At 40.2% G+C, this 15548-nt stretch overlaps 1 protein-coding gene across 3 annotated transcripts in view; it reads left to right on the top strand.

The window, feature by feature from the left end:
- The window catches only part of Asxl2 (ASXL transcriptional regulator 2), a 68214-nt gene extending 54872 nt beyond the window's left edge, over window positions 1–13342 (top strand). For all 3 annotated transcript variants that reach the window (XM_051181734.1, XM_051181735.1, XM_051181736.1), the window contains 3 exons: window positions 529–634; window positions 2691–3402; window positions 6838–13342. In XM_051181734.1, coding sequence (XP_051037691.1) covers window positions 529–634; window positions 2691–3402; window positions 6838–9246 — 3227 coding nt within the window. In that variant the 3' untranslated portion in view covers window positions 9247–13342. The remainder of the gene's footprint in view (window positions 1–528; window positions 635–2690; window positions 3403–6837) is intronic.
- Window positions 13343–15548: the final 2206 nt, after the last annotated feature.

Below are 15548 nucleotides of genomic sequence, written 5' to 3'. Positions count from 1 at the left end.
TGCATGTGGCAGGCAAGCTGAATATAGCTAGCTTTAATGAAGTAAACTCACTCCCCTATACCTGGGAGGGGCACAAAAGCATAATCCAAGAACAACTTGTGCTTTGAAGAAACTGAGGTCACAAGACTTGTTTTCTTGGAGTTTGTTCACAGGCACTGAGAATTCTCACATGACTCCATTCTTGGACTGTGTTCCGACACACATTTATTACTTTCATTCCATTAGGAAATAAACTAAAAATTTGGGATTAGAGGCAAGAAGAAATCTGTATGGTATATGATGCTTGTAATTGGAAAAAGATACTTTAGGGACCACCTGGAGAACAAGTGCTTATGGGCCTTAGCTGCATATTAAAAACTACAGAGTAATATGTGACTGCCTGAACTCCACCTAGTGGCATTCCTGTCTCCTGTCTAGCTAGTTTTTTTGGGAAGCTTGTTGCTTTGATATGATAGTATTCTGTTACTACATGAGTCTTTCATGATTAAAATTCGTGAATAATGCCTTTCTCTTGTCGATGCATCGCAGGTGAATTTACCCCTGAAATGCAGGTAAGAATTCGGCAAGAGATTGAGAAGGAGAAGAAAGTAGAGCCATGGAAGGAGCAATTCTTTGAAAGCTACTATGGTCAGAGGTAAGATATTAATTCCTCCACATGTCATGTGATGCTTCCATGTTTTTAACTTACTAGAAAGTCCAGTGTCTAGTTTCCTATAATCTTTATGTGTGTGTGTGTGTGTGTGTGTGTGTGTGTGTGTGTGTGTGTGTGTGTGTGTGTGTGTTTTGCTTTCTGAAACAGGGTTTCTCTGTGTTGCTTTGGAGCCTGTCCTTGAACTTGCTCTGTAGACCACACTGGCCTCAAACTCACAGAGATCTGCCTGCCTCTGCTTCCTACGTGGGATTAAAGGCATGTACCAATACCTCCTGGCCTGGCCTCATTAATTCTTTTTCATCCAGAACATTAGTTTCTTTCTTTTTATTTTTTTATTTTAAGAATCACAGGTTGACAGAATTTTATCCTTGGCCCTTAATTTACATCGTTGGCAGAGTAGGTCCCGATCACTTAAAATGGATTGGATTTTTTTTTTTCTTCTCTTTTTACTCTTAAATTAGAGTCTTTCCTTCTAACAGACTGGCTTTTAGTAATTTCATGGGCTAGAATTATATTTGAGAATTCTAGCTAACATGTAACTTACTCAAAACCAGTCAGGAATCCTAAGAATCATGTAATGTGGGCCATTATACCAAACATGTAATTAAAATCCCTTTCCTCTGTGACTAGGAGATGTGTATAACTAAATCAAGATTTTGTTTTTTCATGCTCTTTTTTAACAACCAAAAATAAAGTCAGAATGAAATTGTACTGGAGACATTTAATTGAAAACAGCCACTTAGTTTGAATAATAGTATTGTGCATTCCAACCCCTATTTGTTAGTCTCTCTTTCTTCTTTATACATACCTGTGAAAGCCAATCAGAGGACTCCATTGATCATAGACTGAGAAATTAAGGGCTTTTTCTTGGTTCCAAATAGTATTCATTGATCCTCTTCCTTCCTAATCACTTAAGATAGACCCTACTGAAATTAAGAATCTCAAATGCTAGCCCAGCTGTGATGGTGCACACTTATAATCCCAGGACTTGGGAGGCAGATGTAGGTAGATCTCTAAGTTTAAGGCCAACATGATCTACAGAGTTCAGGACAGCCAGGGCTACAAAGAGACAAAACTCAAAAAGTCTTAGTTCCTGATTTTTCTGCTATAAGCTATAAAATTGGTGGTGAGTGTATTATTATAAGTTAGAGTGATTCTATGGGTGCATGTGCTGCAGTGTGCTTTGGGAAATCAGAAGACAGCTTTTAGGAGTTTGTTCTCTCTACCACGTGAGTTCCCTGGTTTGAACCCAGGTGATCAGGGAAGCACCTTTTTCTTCTGAGATATCTTGCAGGCCCTAGATAGACTGTTTTTTGATGGTTTGTTTGCTTGATTTTTAACCAATTCTTTTAAGGTGGGAGGGTTTAATTGATTATTGCTTAGAAAAAGAAGAGAAGGGGAAGAAGGAAGGGAGGCAGGTAGACAAGCAGGCAGGCAGGCAAACATTAAGAAGATGGGTGCCACTTATTGCTAGGCCAGCTGTGCATGTCACACATGACTTTTACTTCTGGATAGCTCAGTGGCAGCATCCTCAGAACTTTGGATGTGGTCTGAGTGTGATATCAACAGGCTCTATGCAAAGTCATTCCTGGTCTGAACTTCTTAAGCGCATCAATAACTTTGTTGCTGTCTTCTCAGGTTGGCTCTCAAGGCTTGGGTCAGGCTTTCCACAAACACTAACGAACAGAATTGATCACAGTTCTTGTAGGTGGCCTGAGACTCTGTAGGTAATATGACTCCCATAGAAGCAAAACTGATAGTAACAGCTACCACTATCTAACTTTTACTGTGTGTCAAGTGAAAACTTAACATGGAATAACTTAACTTCATCATAGCAAGGTGAGGAAGCCTAGTCAGTCAGTATCTTGTCTACAATCATCACCAGACTCAGAATTTTAATTTAGTTACTTTGACTCAAGATTTCTATAGAAAATGCTATGTGTCCAGGGTTTTCTAGTTTCTGATATAGTCTACTTTTCTTATGTATTAACTAATGTGCATTGTTTCCCAACTAACAACAGTTTCTTCAATATTTTAGTTCTGGCTTAAGCCTTGAAGATTCACAGAAATTGACAGCTTCCCCAAGTGATTCCAAAATAAAGAAAACCCCACCTGAACAACCAAAATCCATATTTCCTTCAGAGTCCTCTCCTGTCAGAATCATCCCAGTAGTTCCCCAGTCAGAGTGTAAAAAAGAAGCAGTGCAAATGCCATCACCATTCAGAAAAGAAGAAAGCCAAGAGGAGGCACAGCCAATTTCTGAATCCCCAGAACCCATCCCTGCCACAGCCAATTGTACAAGTGAGCTTATCACCATGAAGTCTGTCAAGTGCCCTAAGGATGAAGAGCTCTTAGAGCAGAAGCCAGTTGTCTGTGCTGAACAAGAGTCTGAGAAAGAAAATCAAGTCACCGAGACTTCTAACTGTAACAAAGGTGAGAACCAAGAAGTGTCAGCTACCTCCCCAAGCAAATCCAAGAGTTCTGGGTTAGAGAAAGTCGTAACAAAGCCTGTTGTAGAAGCAGGTCCACTGGACCATGATGCGAGGATGCCTCCTGCAACTCTTACTGATCAGACCCCAGAAAGTCTCAAAAGGAAATCTTCTCTTATCCAAGAAGACACTGCCAGCAGCTGGGAGAAAAGACCACGTATCACTGAGAATCATCAGCACCAGCAGCCATTTCAGGTCTCACAACAGCCCTTTCTTAATAGAGGGGACAGGGTCCAAGTGCGAAAAGTACCACCTCTCAAGGTAAGAAAGTGACTTTCATAAGAAAGTTAAGTTTCATAACTTGTGCTATTTACATAGAAGCAGTAGTACATATTTAATATATGTATAACTGGTATTATATAAATACTAATAATCAGGCTCTAGAACTGTAACCCCCCCCCCCAAGTGCTTTCTTGATATTTGAGTAAGGACCCTGAGTATGCAAGCTACCCCAGCCCCTGACAACTCCTCTTTGAGGCAGTCTTGATACAGAACTCAGAATGGCACTGATGGATTCTTATGTTGCTGTCGTTTTGTATTGTTTTGGGTTTTTATTTTCCCAATGTCTCACTGTGTAGTCCTGGATGTGCTGGCACTAGTTTTGTAGACCATACTAGCCTTGAACTCACAGAGATCCACCTGTCTCTGTTTCCCAAGTGCTGGGATTAAAGGTTTGGGCTCCCACCGCCTGGCTCAGGAATGATTTCTAGACCTAGGAACCATATTACATCTTGGTTTACTCCAGAATGGTTCTACACTGAACACTTGAATCTACTCTGACCAGATTAATATTTTCTCCTTCATAGGATTTTGTCAGAAGTTATTTAACTTTTTTATGTTTTACCCTATCTAGCTTTCATAGACAGAGTTTAATATAATTTATAACAGGTCAGGGGGTGGTGGCAGGCGCCTTTAATCCCAGCACTTGGGAGGCAGAGGCAGGTGGGTCTCTGTGAGTTTGAGGCCAGCCTGGTCTACAAGAGCTATTTCCAGGACAGGCTCCAAAGCCATAGAGAAACCCTGTCTCGAAAAACAAAGCAAAACAAAAAAAAATTTATAACAGAATATAATGTTTTAGGCTGTTTGTTTCTACGTGCATATAATACCAGCACTAGGAAGATAGTGGAAAAAGATAATGAATTGGCTAAACCATCGAGGCCTTGTCTCATAACAACAACAAAAACAGCATTTTAAGTAAATTTGAATTTTAGTATAAATGTTACAACTTGATGTTTTTTGTTTGTTTTATATTAAAAGTAAAAAACTCTAGCTGGACGGTGTCGGCACATTTCTTTAATCCCAGCTTCAGGAAATAGAGGCAGGCAGATCTCTGTGAGTTCAAGGCCAGCCTGGTCTACAGAGAGTTCCAGCACAGCTAAAGCCTCACAGAGGCCCTATGTCTAAAAAATTAACAAAAAAAAAAAAAAAAAAGTAAGAGGATCTAATGACTTTATTATGTATCCACTCAGTATTGTTTTCCCTTCCACCATAGAATGGTTTATATTCTTGAAAGCAAGCCATAACATCTCATTAATGCTTTATAAATACAGTAATAATTCTAATTTAAAAGTAAGAAAGCTTTATTAGCTGCTTTGTTTAGTGTCAGTATGTTAACACTGATGGCTTTTAAGTTATCATGTGCTATGTTAAGTAACATGACATTCTCAGGAGTGTTATGAGCCTGGTGCAGTGACACATCTGTAATCCCTGTACTTGGAAGGATCACAGGTTTGAGGACAGCTATGATCTACAGTATATATACACTCCACACATGCACACACTCCCCAAAAGTGTGTGTGTGTGTGTATACACACGTAGTACCCTATGACCTTACACTTGAATTATCTAAATAAGGTCATTTTTTTCCCAAAACAAATTTCTTGAATTTTAAAGTTTTACCTATTTTCTCCCATAATCTCTTCTCTGTATTAATAAGAGTCAGTAATAATTGCTTCTTTTTCCTCCGTGCCACTTATAAACTACCATGTGCTGAGTAAAAATGTTGTCTAAGCTTTGACAACTAAGTATTAAACACACTTTTGTTTGTTTTATTATGTTGTTTTTTGTGGTTTTGAGATAGGTATTCTCTGTGTGGCATTGAACTCAGAGATCCTCCTGCCTCTATCTCCTGTGTGTTGGGATTAAAGGTGTGCATCACCACTGTCCAGCTAGACAAACTTACTTTTTAAGTGTATGTATTTTGTGATAACTGTTACAAAATACCACACTGATTTCTATAGAGAATTGATTCATAGTACTTAGGACTTTTTGAGTACCAATGTAAGACCCTAATTCTGGGGTCCTGATGGGCCGATGGGATAGCTCCACGACACAAACACCAAAACCAGGAGATGCAACAAGCAAGAGGTGTTTATTGTACGAGTGCACTCGGGTGTCAGCGATCTTGGGGAAAGCTGCACACCCCTCAAAGGGTTCAGGCTCTTTTTATAGAGAAGACCACAATCAGCATACATGCAAGGGGCACAAGGTGATTGATTACAAAGTATGATCTCATGTTTGAGAGATCACCCAAGAATGACCTGTTATTATTTAAAGGATAAACCATAGAATGACTTGGAAAGTCCCCAGACTGTCCGTTGGCCAGGAGTGATCCAGACAGGGCTGATCATCTGGAATTACATGTTTCAGGGTTGGGGGCCTATTTCCTTGTTGTGGGCCAAGACCTGTGAGAAACTTTTTTCATATTCTGGCTTTCTCTTGACTATACATTTAGAGCTTTCAGTTATTCCACAAAGGTTTGATGATTCAGTAACTAGCCCTATTTAACAAGATAAGCCTAGCATATAACCATTAGCCCCATCACCATAGTAACCTTTCTTATTCTCATAATTCCTGTTCTTTCCTCCCATGTCAGTGTCCATATTTTATGATTTTCTATATTCTGCTTGCAAGAATTATTTTTCTTCTTACATCTTTGCTCTGCAAACTAAAATCTTTCACTAAAATGTAGTGACTTCACAATTAATTTATAATTGAAGAATTTATAGAAACATGGCATAATTTTCTTGGAATTTAATCACTTAATTTTTTGAAATTAAATACTCCACAAAATTAACAATTTTTCCTCCTTTAAACTCAGCCTGATACTTACTGAAAGGGTTGATATCTGAATGCACTGTAGTTAATTTCCTTAACTTCCAAAGTTTTATATAGGACAAGAATCAGATTCTTTTATGATGTAAAAAACAGTTTTTTTTTTTTTTTTTTTAGTTGGGCATAGTGACACATAGTTTTACCTTTAATAGCAGAGCCAGGGGGGTGAATCTCTGTGAGTTCCAGGATAACTAACTATTACATAGTAATACTCTGTCTCCCAAAAAAAAAAAAAAAAAAAAAAAATCAGTGGTTTCAAAGTCAGTAGTTTATTACAAATTTTTTTTTCTTTAGTGTAATACTCATTTTTCTAGCCACTTTGATTCATAAATTGGGGGATTAGATCCAAAACCACATGCATTAAAAGTTTACACAAATAAGGACAGTATTCACCAGGGTGAAAATGCCTGGCAGACATTATGTTTGTGGTCCCTTATGTGGGTAGACAGAGTAGGGTTGGACCCTCAACATGTATGTATTCTTAGTCATAGAGAAACCATGAATTTCATGAGTGCATTGTGCACATCTGCTCTAGTCAGATCTGAAATTGATCTCTGCTCCCCCCTCCCCTCTTTTTTTCAGATCCCGGTCTCCAGAATCTCCCCGATGCTGTTTTCTACATCGCAGGTCTCTCCCAGGGCTCGTTTTCCAATCTCCATCACTAGTCCTTACAGAACAGGAGCCAGAACTCTGGCAGACATCAAAGCAAAAGCCCAATTGGTCAAAGCACAAAGGGCAGCAGCCGCTGCAGCCGCTGCAGCTGCTGCAGCCGCCTCAGTTGGAGGGACCATTCCAGGACCTGGCCCTGGGGGTGGACACAGTCCAACAGAGGGTGGAGAAAGAAAAACTGCTAGAGGAGGGAGTCCAGGCTCAGACAGCGTCAGTACAACTGGAAAGGGTCCCACACTGGAACTGGCAGGAACTGGAAGCAGGGGAGGTACGAGAGAGCTTTTACCCTGTGGTCCGCAACTTGAGACCAATATACCAGGCCAAGCACAGCCTCCTGGTGTCTTTGGAGCACAACTACAGCAAACCTCCTCAGTGCCTACAGCACTTGCCATCAGTAGAACATGCACAAACATCCCATTACCAGCCCACATAGAAAAATCAAACAGTGAAAAACTGAACCCCCCCAAGGCAACAGCCTCAACACCCTCTCCTTGCCACCCTCAAGACCCCAGTAGTTGCAGACAGGAGAAAGCTTCTTGTTCAGAAGGGCCTGCTCTGATGTCAAGAGCTTCACCTGTTTGTTTTGTAGTTGATGGCACACTTGAGCCCAAAGCAGGCTCTAACAAGAATGCACCAAAGCCTTCAGTTTCATCAAAGGTAGCTGCTTCTGCTCGACTGGATATGACTTCCCCCCCTTTAACATCCTTACTGACAACAGCCAGTTTAGAAAAACTCTCTGTGCCCCAGGTCAGTGGAACTGCACCATCTACTGGATCAGCTTCATCCTCAAGCACTTTGCCAGCAACTTCTAGCCTTAAAACCCCAGGAGCTTCTGCAAATATGAATGGACCCGTTTCAAGACCAAGTTCTAGTATCCCTGCTAATAACCCTTTAGTTACTCAGCTTCTCCAGGGCAAAGATGTTCCCATGGAGCAAATTCTGCCTAAACCTCTCACCAAAGTTGAAATGAAAACAGTCCCACTGACTACAAAAGAGGAGAAGGGGATAGGAGCATTCCCTGGTACCAGTGTAATGGAAAGTAGCACCAGAGAGGAAGTTAATGGCAGGCAAGCCTATCTGGCCATCCAGCAGCTGGGGAAACCCTTGCAGAGTAAGCAGCTTCCCCAGGTCCCAAGGCCAGTTTTCGAAGCGAAAGACCCGAGGGACTCTGGCATTGACACTCACCAATACCCCGAAGGACTAAGTAAAACAACTCAAGATCAGCTTTTCCAGACTCTTATCCAGAGGGCTCAGAGACAAAGTGTTCTTTCATTTGTGCCACCCTCTCAGTTCAACTTTGCTCACTCAGGTTTCCAGTTGGAAGATGCAACCACAAGCCAGAAATTCATGCTGGGCTTTGCTGGCAGAAGGACATCCAAGCCTGCAATGGCAGGTCATTATTTACTTAATATTTCTACCTATGGTCGGGGTTCAGAGAGCGTTAGGAGGACCCATTCTGTAAATCTGGAGGAGCGATTTTGTCGAAGTAGCCCTACTGAAGACTTGAGAATGGGTTATGCAGATTGTAAAAACACAGCTGGAGACAGCAGCAGCAGCAAAGAAGATGAAACTGATGAAGAGAGTGTCGGTGATGAGCAGGAGCCTGTGTCAGTGAAGGAGGAGCCCTGGGCTTCTCAGAATTCTGGCAAGCATCCCCACAGTGGGGAAACTCCATCCACCAATGATTGTTTAGCTAGCAAGAATGGTAAGGCTGAGACACCCATGAATGAGCAAACCACTCTTGGCAAGGAGAATTACATATTCTCTAGAGGCCAAACATTTGATGAAAAGACCTTAGCAAGAGATTTTATTCAAGCAGCACATAAACAAATGGCTCACGCTGTGAGAGGTAAGACAGTATGTAGCAGCCCCGAGCTTTTCAATTCTACTGCTCTTTCTCTCCCTGCAGACAGTCCCACGAATCAACCTCTACTCCTTCCACCACTGCAAACCCCCAAATTGTATGGAAGTCCCACACAGATAGGGCCAAGTTACAGAGGCATGATCAATGTCTCCACCTCATCAGACATGGACCATAGCTCTGCTGTACCAGGTAGCCAGGTATCTAGCAATGTAGGGGATGTGATGTCATTTTCAGTGACTGTCACTACCATCCCTGCTAGCCAAGCAATGAACCCCAGCAGCCATGGCCAGACAGTTCCTGTTCAGGCCTTTCCTGATGAGAACAGCATTGAGGACACACCCTCAAAATGTTACTGCCGGTTGAAAGCCATGATCATGTGCAAAGGCTGTGGAGCTTTCTGTCATGACGATTGCATTGGCCCCTCCAAACTGTGCGTCTCCTGCCTCGTCGTTCGGTGATAAGACTACAAGTATGTAAAGGAGGGAAGGGTAGGTGTAACCAGATGTGTTCTTGCACCCTTTGAAATCACAGAAATAAAGTTTCAGTTGTCTCGAGAGACGTTAATCAGGAATGCAGAATGCAGGTCTTCACATTTACAGGAAGAGCACCTTGTATAGTAAGTCTGAGTCAAGTAGGTCTATGAATTGGTGACAAGTTTGCACTTAAAAATCATGTAAATATGTCACATTTTGTTTTAGCATTGTTTTCCAAGTATTTAGGTAATGATGTGTTAACTTTACATTCAGATTTATGTTCCATTTCTTTTTGGCTCTGAAAATAGTTGTGTGGTATGAAAGGAAGTTGTTTGCCTCTGACCTTTCCCAGACTGAGGAAAAGGAAAGAGTGGTCAGGAAATGAGTGACCATCATGCTGATTTTGTCTTCACAGACTGGATGCAGGTCCTTCACAAATAGCATGCTTTTGTGGGATTTAGATTTGCGGTTTACTCATTCCTCTCCTTTAGGTGGAACCATTCTAAGTGGAATTTTTAAAAAAGAAAATCACATCTCAGTGTTTTTGATCCTGACAGTCTTGACTTAGCTTTTGGCTTCCATGAATCAGTACTGTTATCAAGCCTAGCTCTGCTGTTGCCTTGACAGTGAATGCCATTTAAGAAGGGTCTGCTTCTAAGGGACTCCTGTAGTCAGTCTAGTCTTTGCATGGCATTAGTTCCATCAATAATACATCCTGACACTGCATCGTTCATGGGTTCCCGCAAATAGGTCTGAAATACCAGTGTAAAATAAAATGCACAAACACATTAGTGTGTGTGTGTGTGTGTGTGTGTGTGTGTGTGTGTGTGTGTGTGTGAAGTGTCTTGCTGGCAAAGGGGAATGAAACTGAAGAAACAAACTTAGCTTGAGGAATTTGGAAAAGTGATTTTTAGCACTGGACATAAAGTATTTTCTTTTCCTATTCTCTCTTAAACCATTTCGGGTAGAAATGCTCTTTGGTGGGACCTCTTTTCTGCTTTGACATCCAGGCATGAGAGATGGGTGCAGTGATCTTATGTCGTTTTACATGTTTACATCCACACACACAGAAAGTAGACAGTTGGCTGTTTTAGAAGTGAGTCTGCTAGTCTAGGATACCTGATGTAAAAGGGCATTATGAGTGACTAATCAAAAAGCTGGCTGTGAAATTTTACAGTTTTTCTTTCCTTTTGATTATTATTCTTAAAATCCTTCTCCCAACACTCTGGAGGCAGATGCAGGCTGATCTCTGATTTCCAAGGCCAGCTTGGTCTTTATGATAAGTTTCAGGACAGCCAGGGCTATATAAAGAAACCTGTCTCCAAATCCTAGATAAATTTTAAAAAGTCTGTTTATAAAGCAAAACAAAGCAAGTACAAAAAGGTTTTCAAGGTGGTAGACCTGTTGACACACACATAAAATCGCAGCACTTGGGAGGCAGAGTCAAGCAGATCTCAGAGAGTTCAAGGCTAGTCTGGTCTACATAGCAAGTTCCAGGGTACACAGTGAGACACTGTCTTTAAAACAAATACAAAGAAGTAGTGACAGATTTTAAGCAAATACTAAAGTCACAGTTAAAGACAGATAAGGAAAACATCAGTTCACCAGAATTTAGTATCAAATACCCAGTGTGTATTGTTTGATTTCAAGTCTCCTAATTTGAAGTAATATTGCAGCCCAGTACAGGTGGGTTTCAAAAGCTATTCATAAACTCAGGGCAGTTTAACCCTGTTAATTACATCACAGGTAAGGAGACAATACTGTGCTTTGCCTGCCTTGTCCTCATCCCTGGCCATCCAACTTCTTACATCCTATGCATGTGCTTCCTCAGTCCTTGCTCCAAACTCTGAAACTCATGTTTCATTTTTCTTTCCTGCTCTTGTGGCCCTAAACATTACAGGCTTAAATTCTGTGTTTCAGAACCAGTGAAGACAGAATAATGTCTTTCCATCTTGCCTTTATTCCAGTAATAAAGGCACAGCTAAGAGAAAAGAAAGGCCGTAAGATTTGGGGTTAAGGTCGGTGTGTGTTCTGAAGTAAAGGACCAGTAGGAAATAGAAGCCAGGGTTCTGCTCCCAAACCTTCAGGACCTTGGGTAGTCCCCATGGGACCATGGAAGACCCATATCTGAGTAGTCTCCTTGTCTAGCCTGCTGGAAGAGGGTGAGTGATGCAGAATGAACCTGGTGCTGGCAGTGGCTAGTCTGTATTGTGGAAAGTAATTTAGAAAAGTTTTGCTCTATGGTTCTGTTAATGTAAAAATGGGTGGACATTAGGGACTGTCAGATCCATTTAAAGAGGAAACCAGCTAGTTTACATCTTATTATTCCAAAAGCAGAACCTGCCAGCTAGGTACATTGCCTCAGACTGACAAGAAACAGGTATGAATCTATTTAAATGGTTTCAGATAGAATAGGAACGTTCATCTTATAAAAGAACAGGGGAAAAAATTGGCCCTGTAAGTTGAATAGGTACGCCAGTACCTATTAACACATTTTTTTTTTATCATAACTTTTTAGCTGTTTTACCTTTAAATTAACTCTGAAATGGTTCAATAAGTGTTAAGTTTATTCTTTGGGCTCTAGGTGGCAATTTCCAGTGTGGTTTTAAATATCATTTCTGATCCAACATGCCAGTGTGTCCCCTCCAGCCTTCACTGAAGTTACTTCAGCAAGAGTTCTCTGGGAGAATATTAATGACATGTCATCTCAGGATACTTTTTAAGTGTTCTGAGTTGCCTAAGTAGCACACTCCCTGAATTATACAGTTTTTTTTTTAATTTTTAATCAAAATTCTTTATCCTATTAACTTAAGGATGGGGACACAAAAAACCTGGAGTTGTTTGCCCTGCTTCAATTCCTTAACCCCTGTGCTCAAGACACAGTGTTCCACGTAGCATTTCTTAAGAGTAAAAACTGGCTTTTGTTGAGGAGTGAAGGCTGTACTTCCCTGGGTGTAGAGATGTGGATATTTGAGAGCCTGTTTCAAATGTAGATTAACAGCCAAAAGAAGACCTCACTGGCTTCCAGGTGAAGGTGAAGTGTCCTGTGTATAACAGGCCCATCAGTTACCATTCTAATTGCTCTATACTGCCTTCCTCCACTTTAGAAAATCTTAATGAGCTCTTTGGTTAAATGGGTTGTTGGAATGAGGGACTTCACTTCCTTTGGTCATTATACTGCTATTTGTTTTAGAGCTCTTTGCTAATGAGCATTGTCAGCTATTTTCTCTCTGACTGCACATCATAACAAAGAGAAGGAAGCTTCCAGTTTCATCACAACAGTATGTGCTAAGTAGAAAACTTGGCCATGGGTAGTTTGTACTCAATTTATAGAACAGTCCAAAGAGACTTTGTGAAACATGATGACAGGCAGGGACCTTTTCCTATGTGTTTCAATACCTACATACCTATTGAACAGAACAGTAGGTAGACATTTCCTAAAGTTGAAGCAATAGCTTCATAGAGTCTTGGTTACTTTATTTTTTTTAATGATTTACATTTGATACAACTATTAAAGATCAATTTTAAAATAGCTTTCCAGTAATATATTTTAAGTAATATATATTTTAATATCTATGTAAAAAGTGACAGTGGAAGACTGAATTTCTCATATATGGTATGTTTAATGTAGGATCTCACTGTTAAGGCACAAATTATTTCAAAGGAGTTACTCTAAAAACACTCAGATTATCCCCCCCCAAAAAAAAAAAAAGAAAGGAAAAAATGCAATAAGGGGAGTGACTTGGGGGCTTTATTTTTATTTTTAAAGAAAATTGACTTATTTACCACAAGCTATTTTTCCTTCTCTGGTGATAAGGTTTGTACAGACTGGTTTGGTAAATTCTAAATTTTTGTGTCTTTTGCCTTTTTAAAGGGATTGTTAACATTGGAATTGAGGGTATGTACAGAGAAGTTGGTGTCGACGCCATTTAATAAGTCATATTTTTTCACAAATAAGGAAAATCATTTTAATAAGAATTTTAAGTATTTGCAATAAATATATGTATATAGATTGTATGTATTCATATATTATTTTTCATTTTATTATTAAGTAAAAGATAATTAAAAGTGAAATTTAAAACCTTGTAGTTTTTTTGATGAATCTTGAGATCTGACATCTGGATGTGACATGGGGAAGGGACCTGAAATAGTCACCTTACACAGTTATGGTATGGTCACCACAGACTGGAGACGAGTAACTGAGGAACTTGGCCATAAGTCAGGGTAGTGTATTTCAGAACTTAAGTAAAAATATTAAAACTTCATTACTTATTCATTTGGTGTTTTCACCCTTATCTGTTCTTTCTCCTAACCACATAATGTCACTGGAAGGGTGAGAAAAATGGTAGTCTCTTGTAGCGTACCTGTGGTTTCTTCTAACACCAAGGCAGCTAAAGAGATGTTAGGGGAAACAGGCTTTACCTGTATAGCAGTTGATGCTTTGTTAGATATTGATGCCACAATATACCAAGCCCTGGGGATGTTGAAGAACTAGTTTCTTAAAGATGCAGAAGGTTTGGTTTCTGTTGCCCAGTTGTTCTCCAAGGTGAGTTTCATAGCCAAATTGATGGCCTGCTAGACTGATCTATGCAGGTCCAAAGCTACATCTGTGTCAGAGGAACATCTGTGTTTAGCTAGGTTCTGTTTCCACATAATTCGCTTGTATCAAGAGCATTTAGGGAAGTGAGCAATGACAGAATATTTGAAGTTAATTGTCTTTGGTACCACACCTGGATTACTGTTGAGTCAAAGAGAAGTCACTTGTGGTTGTAAAATAAATGTTAGGATGTAATGGGGAGAACAGAATATCTATATAGAGGGTCTTAGAGATAAAGATAGCTTGTATAACTTGGGTAGTGAAGGGCTGGGATGGAGTTCAGTGATAAAAGTACATCCACTTGCTCTTCCTCCTGAGCGCTGGTGTTTTTAAAAGTACTGTTTGAGTCCAACATCTGAATTACATAAAAACATTGAACTTCAGCCATCTAAGAGGATAATCTTAGCGATCTAAGCCGACTGCAAGACCCCCCCCCCCCCAAACCCACATAGAAGGTGCACGTTTGTGGTGTTTTGCTTTAGGGAGTAGAGCAAGGCTTATCTGGAGCTTTCCAGGCCAGTTAAGCTCCAGGTTCACTGAGAAAACCCTGTCTCAAAAATAAGATGGAGAAACGACCTGTACATGTGCCCATGCAGGCAAGTGCGCTTGAATACATATGTGTGCACACACAAAAGAAATTTTGTTAACTCAGGGAACATGTATCTGTCATAATTCCTACTCATGAAAGCAGTGAAGGTGATATATTTATGTGTATTGTGACCATTAAAATAACTTCCATTTATGTAATAGTACATACTGAGCTCAGTCCCATAGTCATGTGATATGGGACTCTTATTTACTTTCCAGAGCCTTGGAAACCTGTGTTCATTGCGTTTCACATTTCTCAGCTTTTATATACAAATCCTGTTACTAAGTATTTATTGGGTGCTTACTGTGTGCTCAGTGTTGGTAAAGTGCTGATTATGCAAAGAGAAAACATTCACCTAAACAGTTCTTCTTAAAACTGCAACCCTGCAGCACAGGCTGTAGATTTTATTATTCAATTAATCAATGCTATGTTTCCCAAAAGAAGTATAAGTGAGTTGTAAAGTAGAAGCTTTGATCACCAAACAAACCAGTAGTGACATGAAAAGACATTGCCACTGGATGAAAGCAGCTAATACAGACCTAGGAGCCACATTAATAAGACGTACGGTTTGGGATCATTGCAGGATAGAAAGGCTGGTTAATAAACACCTGTAGCTTTAGGAAAATCTTAAACGTTGAGTTTCATATTCTTGCTGAGAAGAAACTTGAGTTCATTTGAATTCTTGTGTCCTTTTCTTTCTCCATAATGGATGGATAGGATCGCTTTAATAAGTTATCTCAGTATTGTAGAATTGCCCTTAAGCCACAGGATGAAAATGCACTTCAGCCTCTTTTCCTTAGGCCACAGTCCTAATTCTCTAGGGCTTTCTGATAGGTTAAAAGTCATAGTCAGTACTTGCTCTTGAATTTTCCTCACCTCTTGTCTTTAACCAGATGTTTGGGTTCACAACCTGATTTCTGTATGCCAAAATATCTATATCTACACTTGAAAGGGAGCCTTGGTGTATTTATTTCACCAAGCTCTGTCCAGGACACTTGCTGCCCTTGGGATATCTCACAGAAGGAGTGACTATTTCCTTATACAGTAGCTTCACTCTTTTTCTAAGATGGGGAGTTCCCAAAAGACAGAACAGGAACAAGA

The sequence above is a fragment of the Phodopus roborovskii genome, unplaced genomic scaffold, assembly GCF_943737965.1.
Source record: "Phodopus roborovskii unplaced genomic scaffold, PHOROB, whole genome shotgun sequence".
Taxonomy (NCBI): Eukaryota; Metazoa; Chordata; class Mammalia; order Rodentia; family Cricetidae; genus Phodopus; species Phodopus roborovskii.
This window is presented reverse-complemented; position numbering and strand designations above follow the sequence as displayed.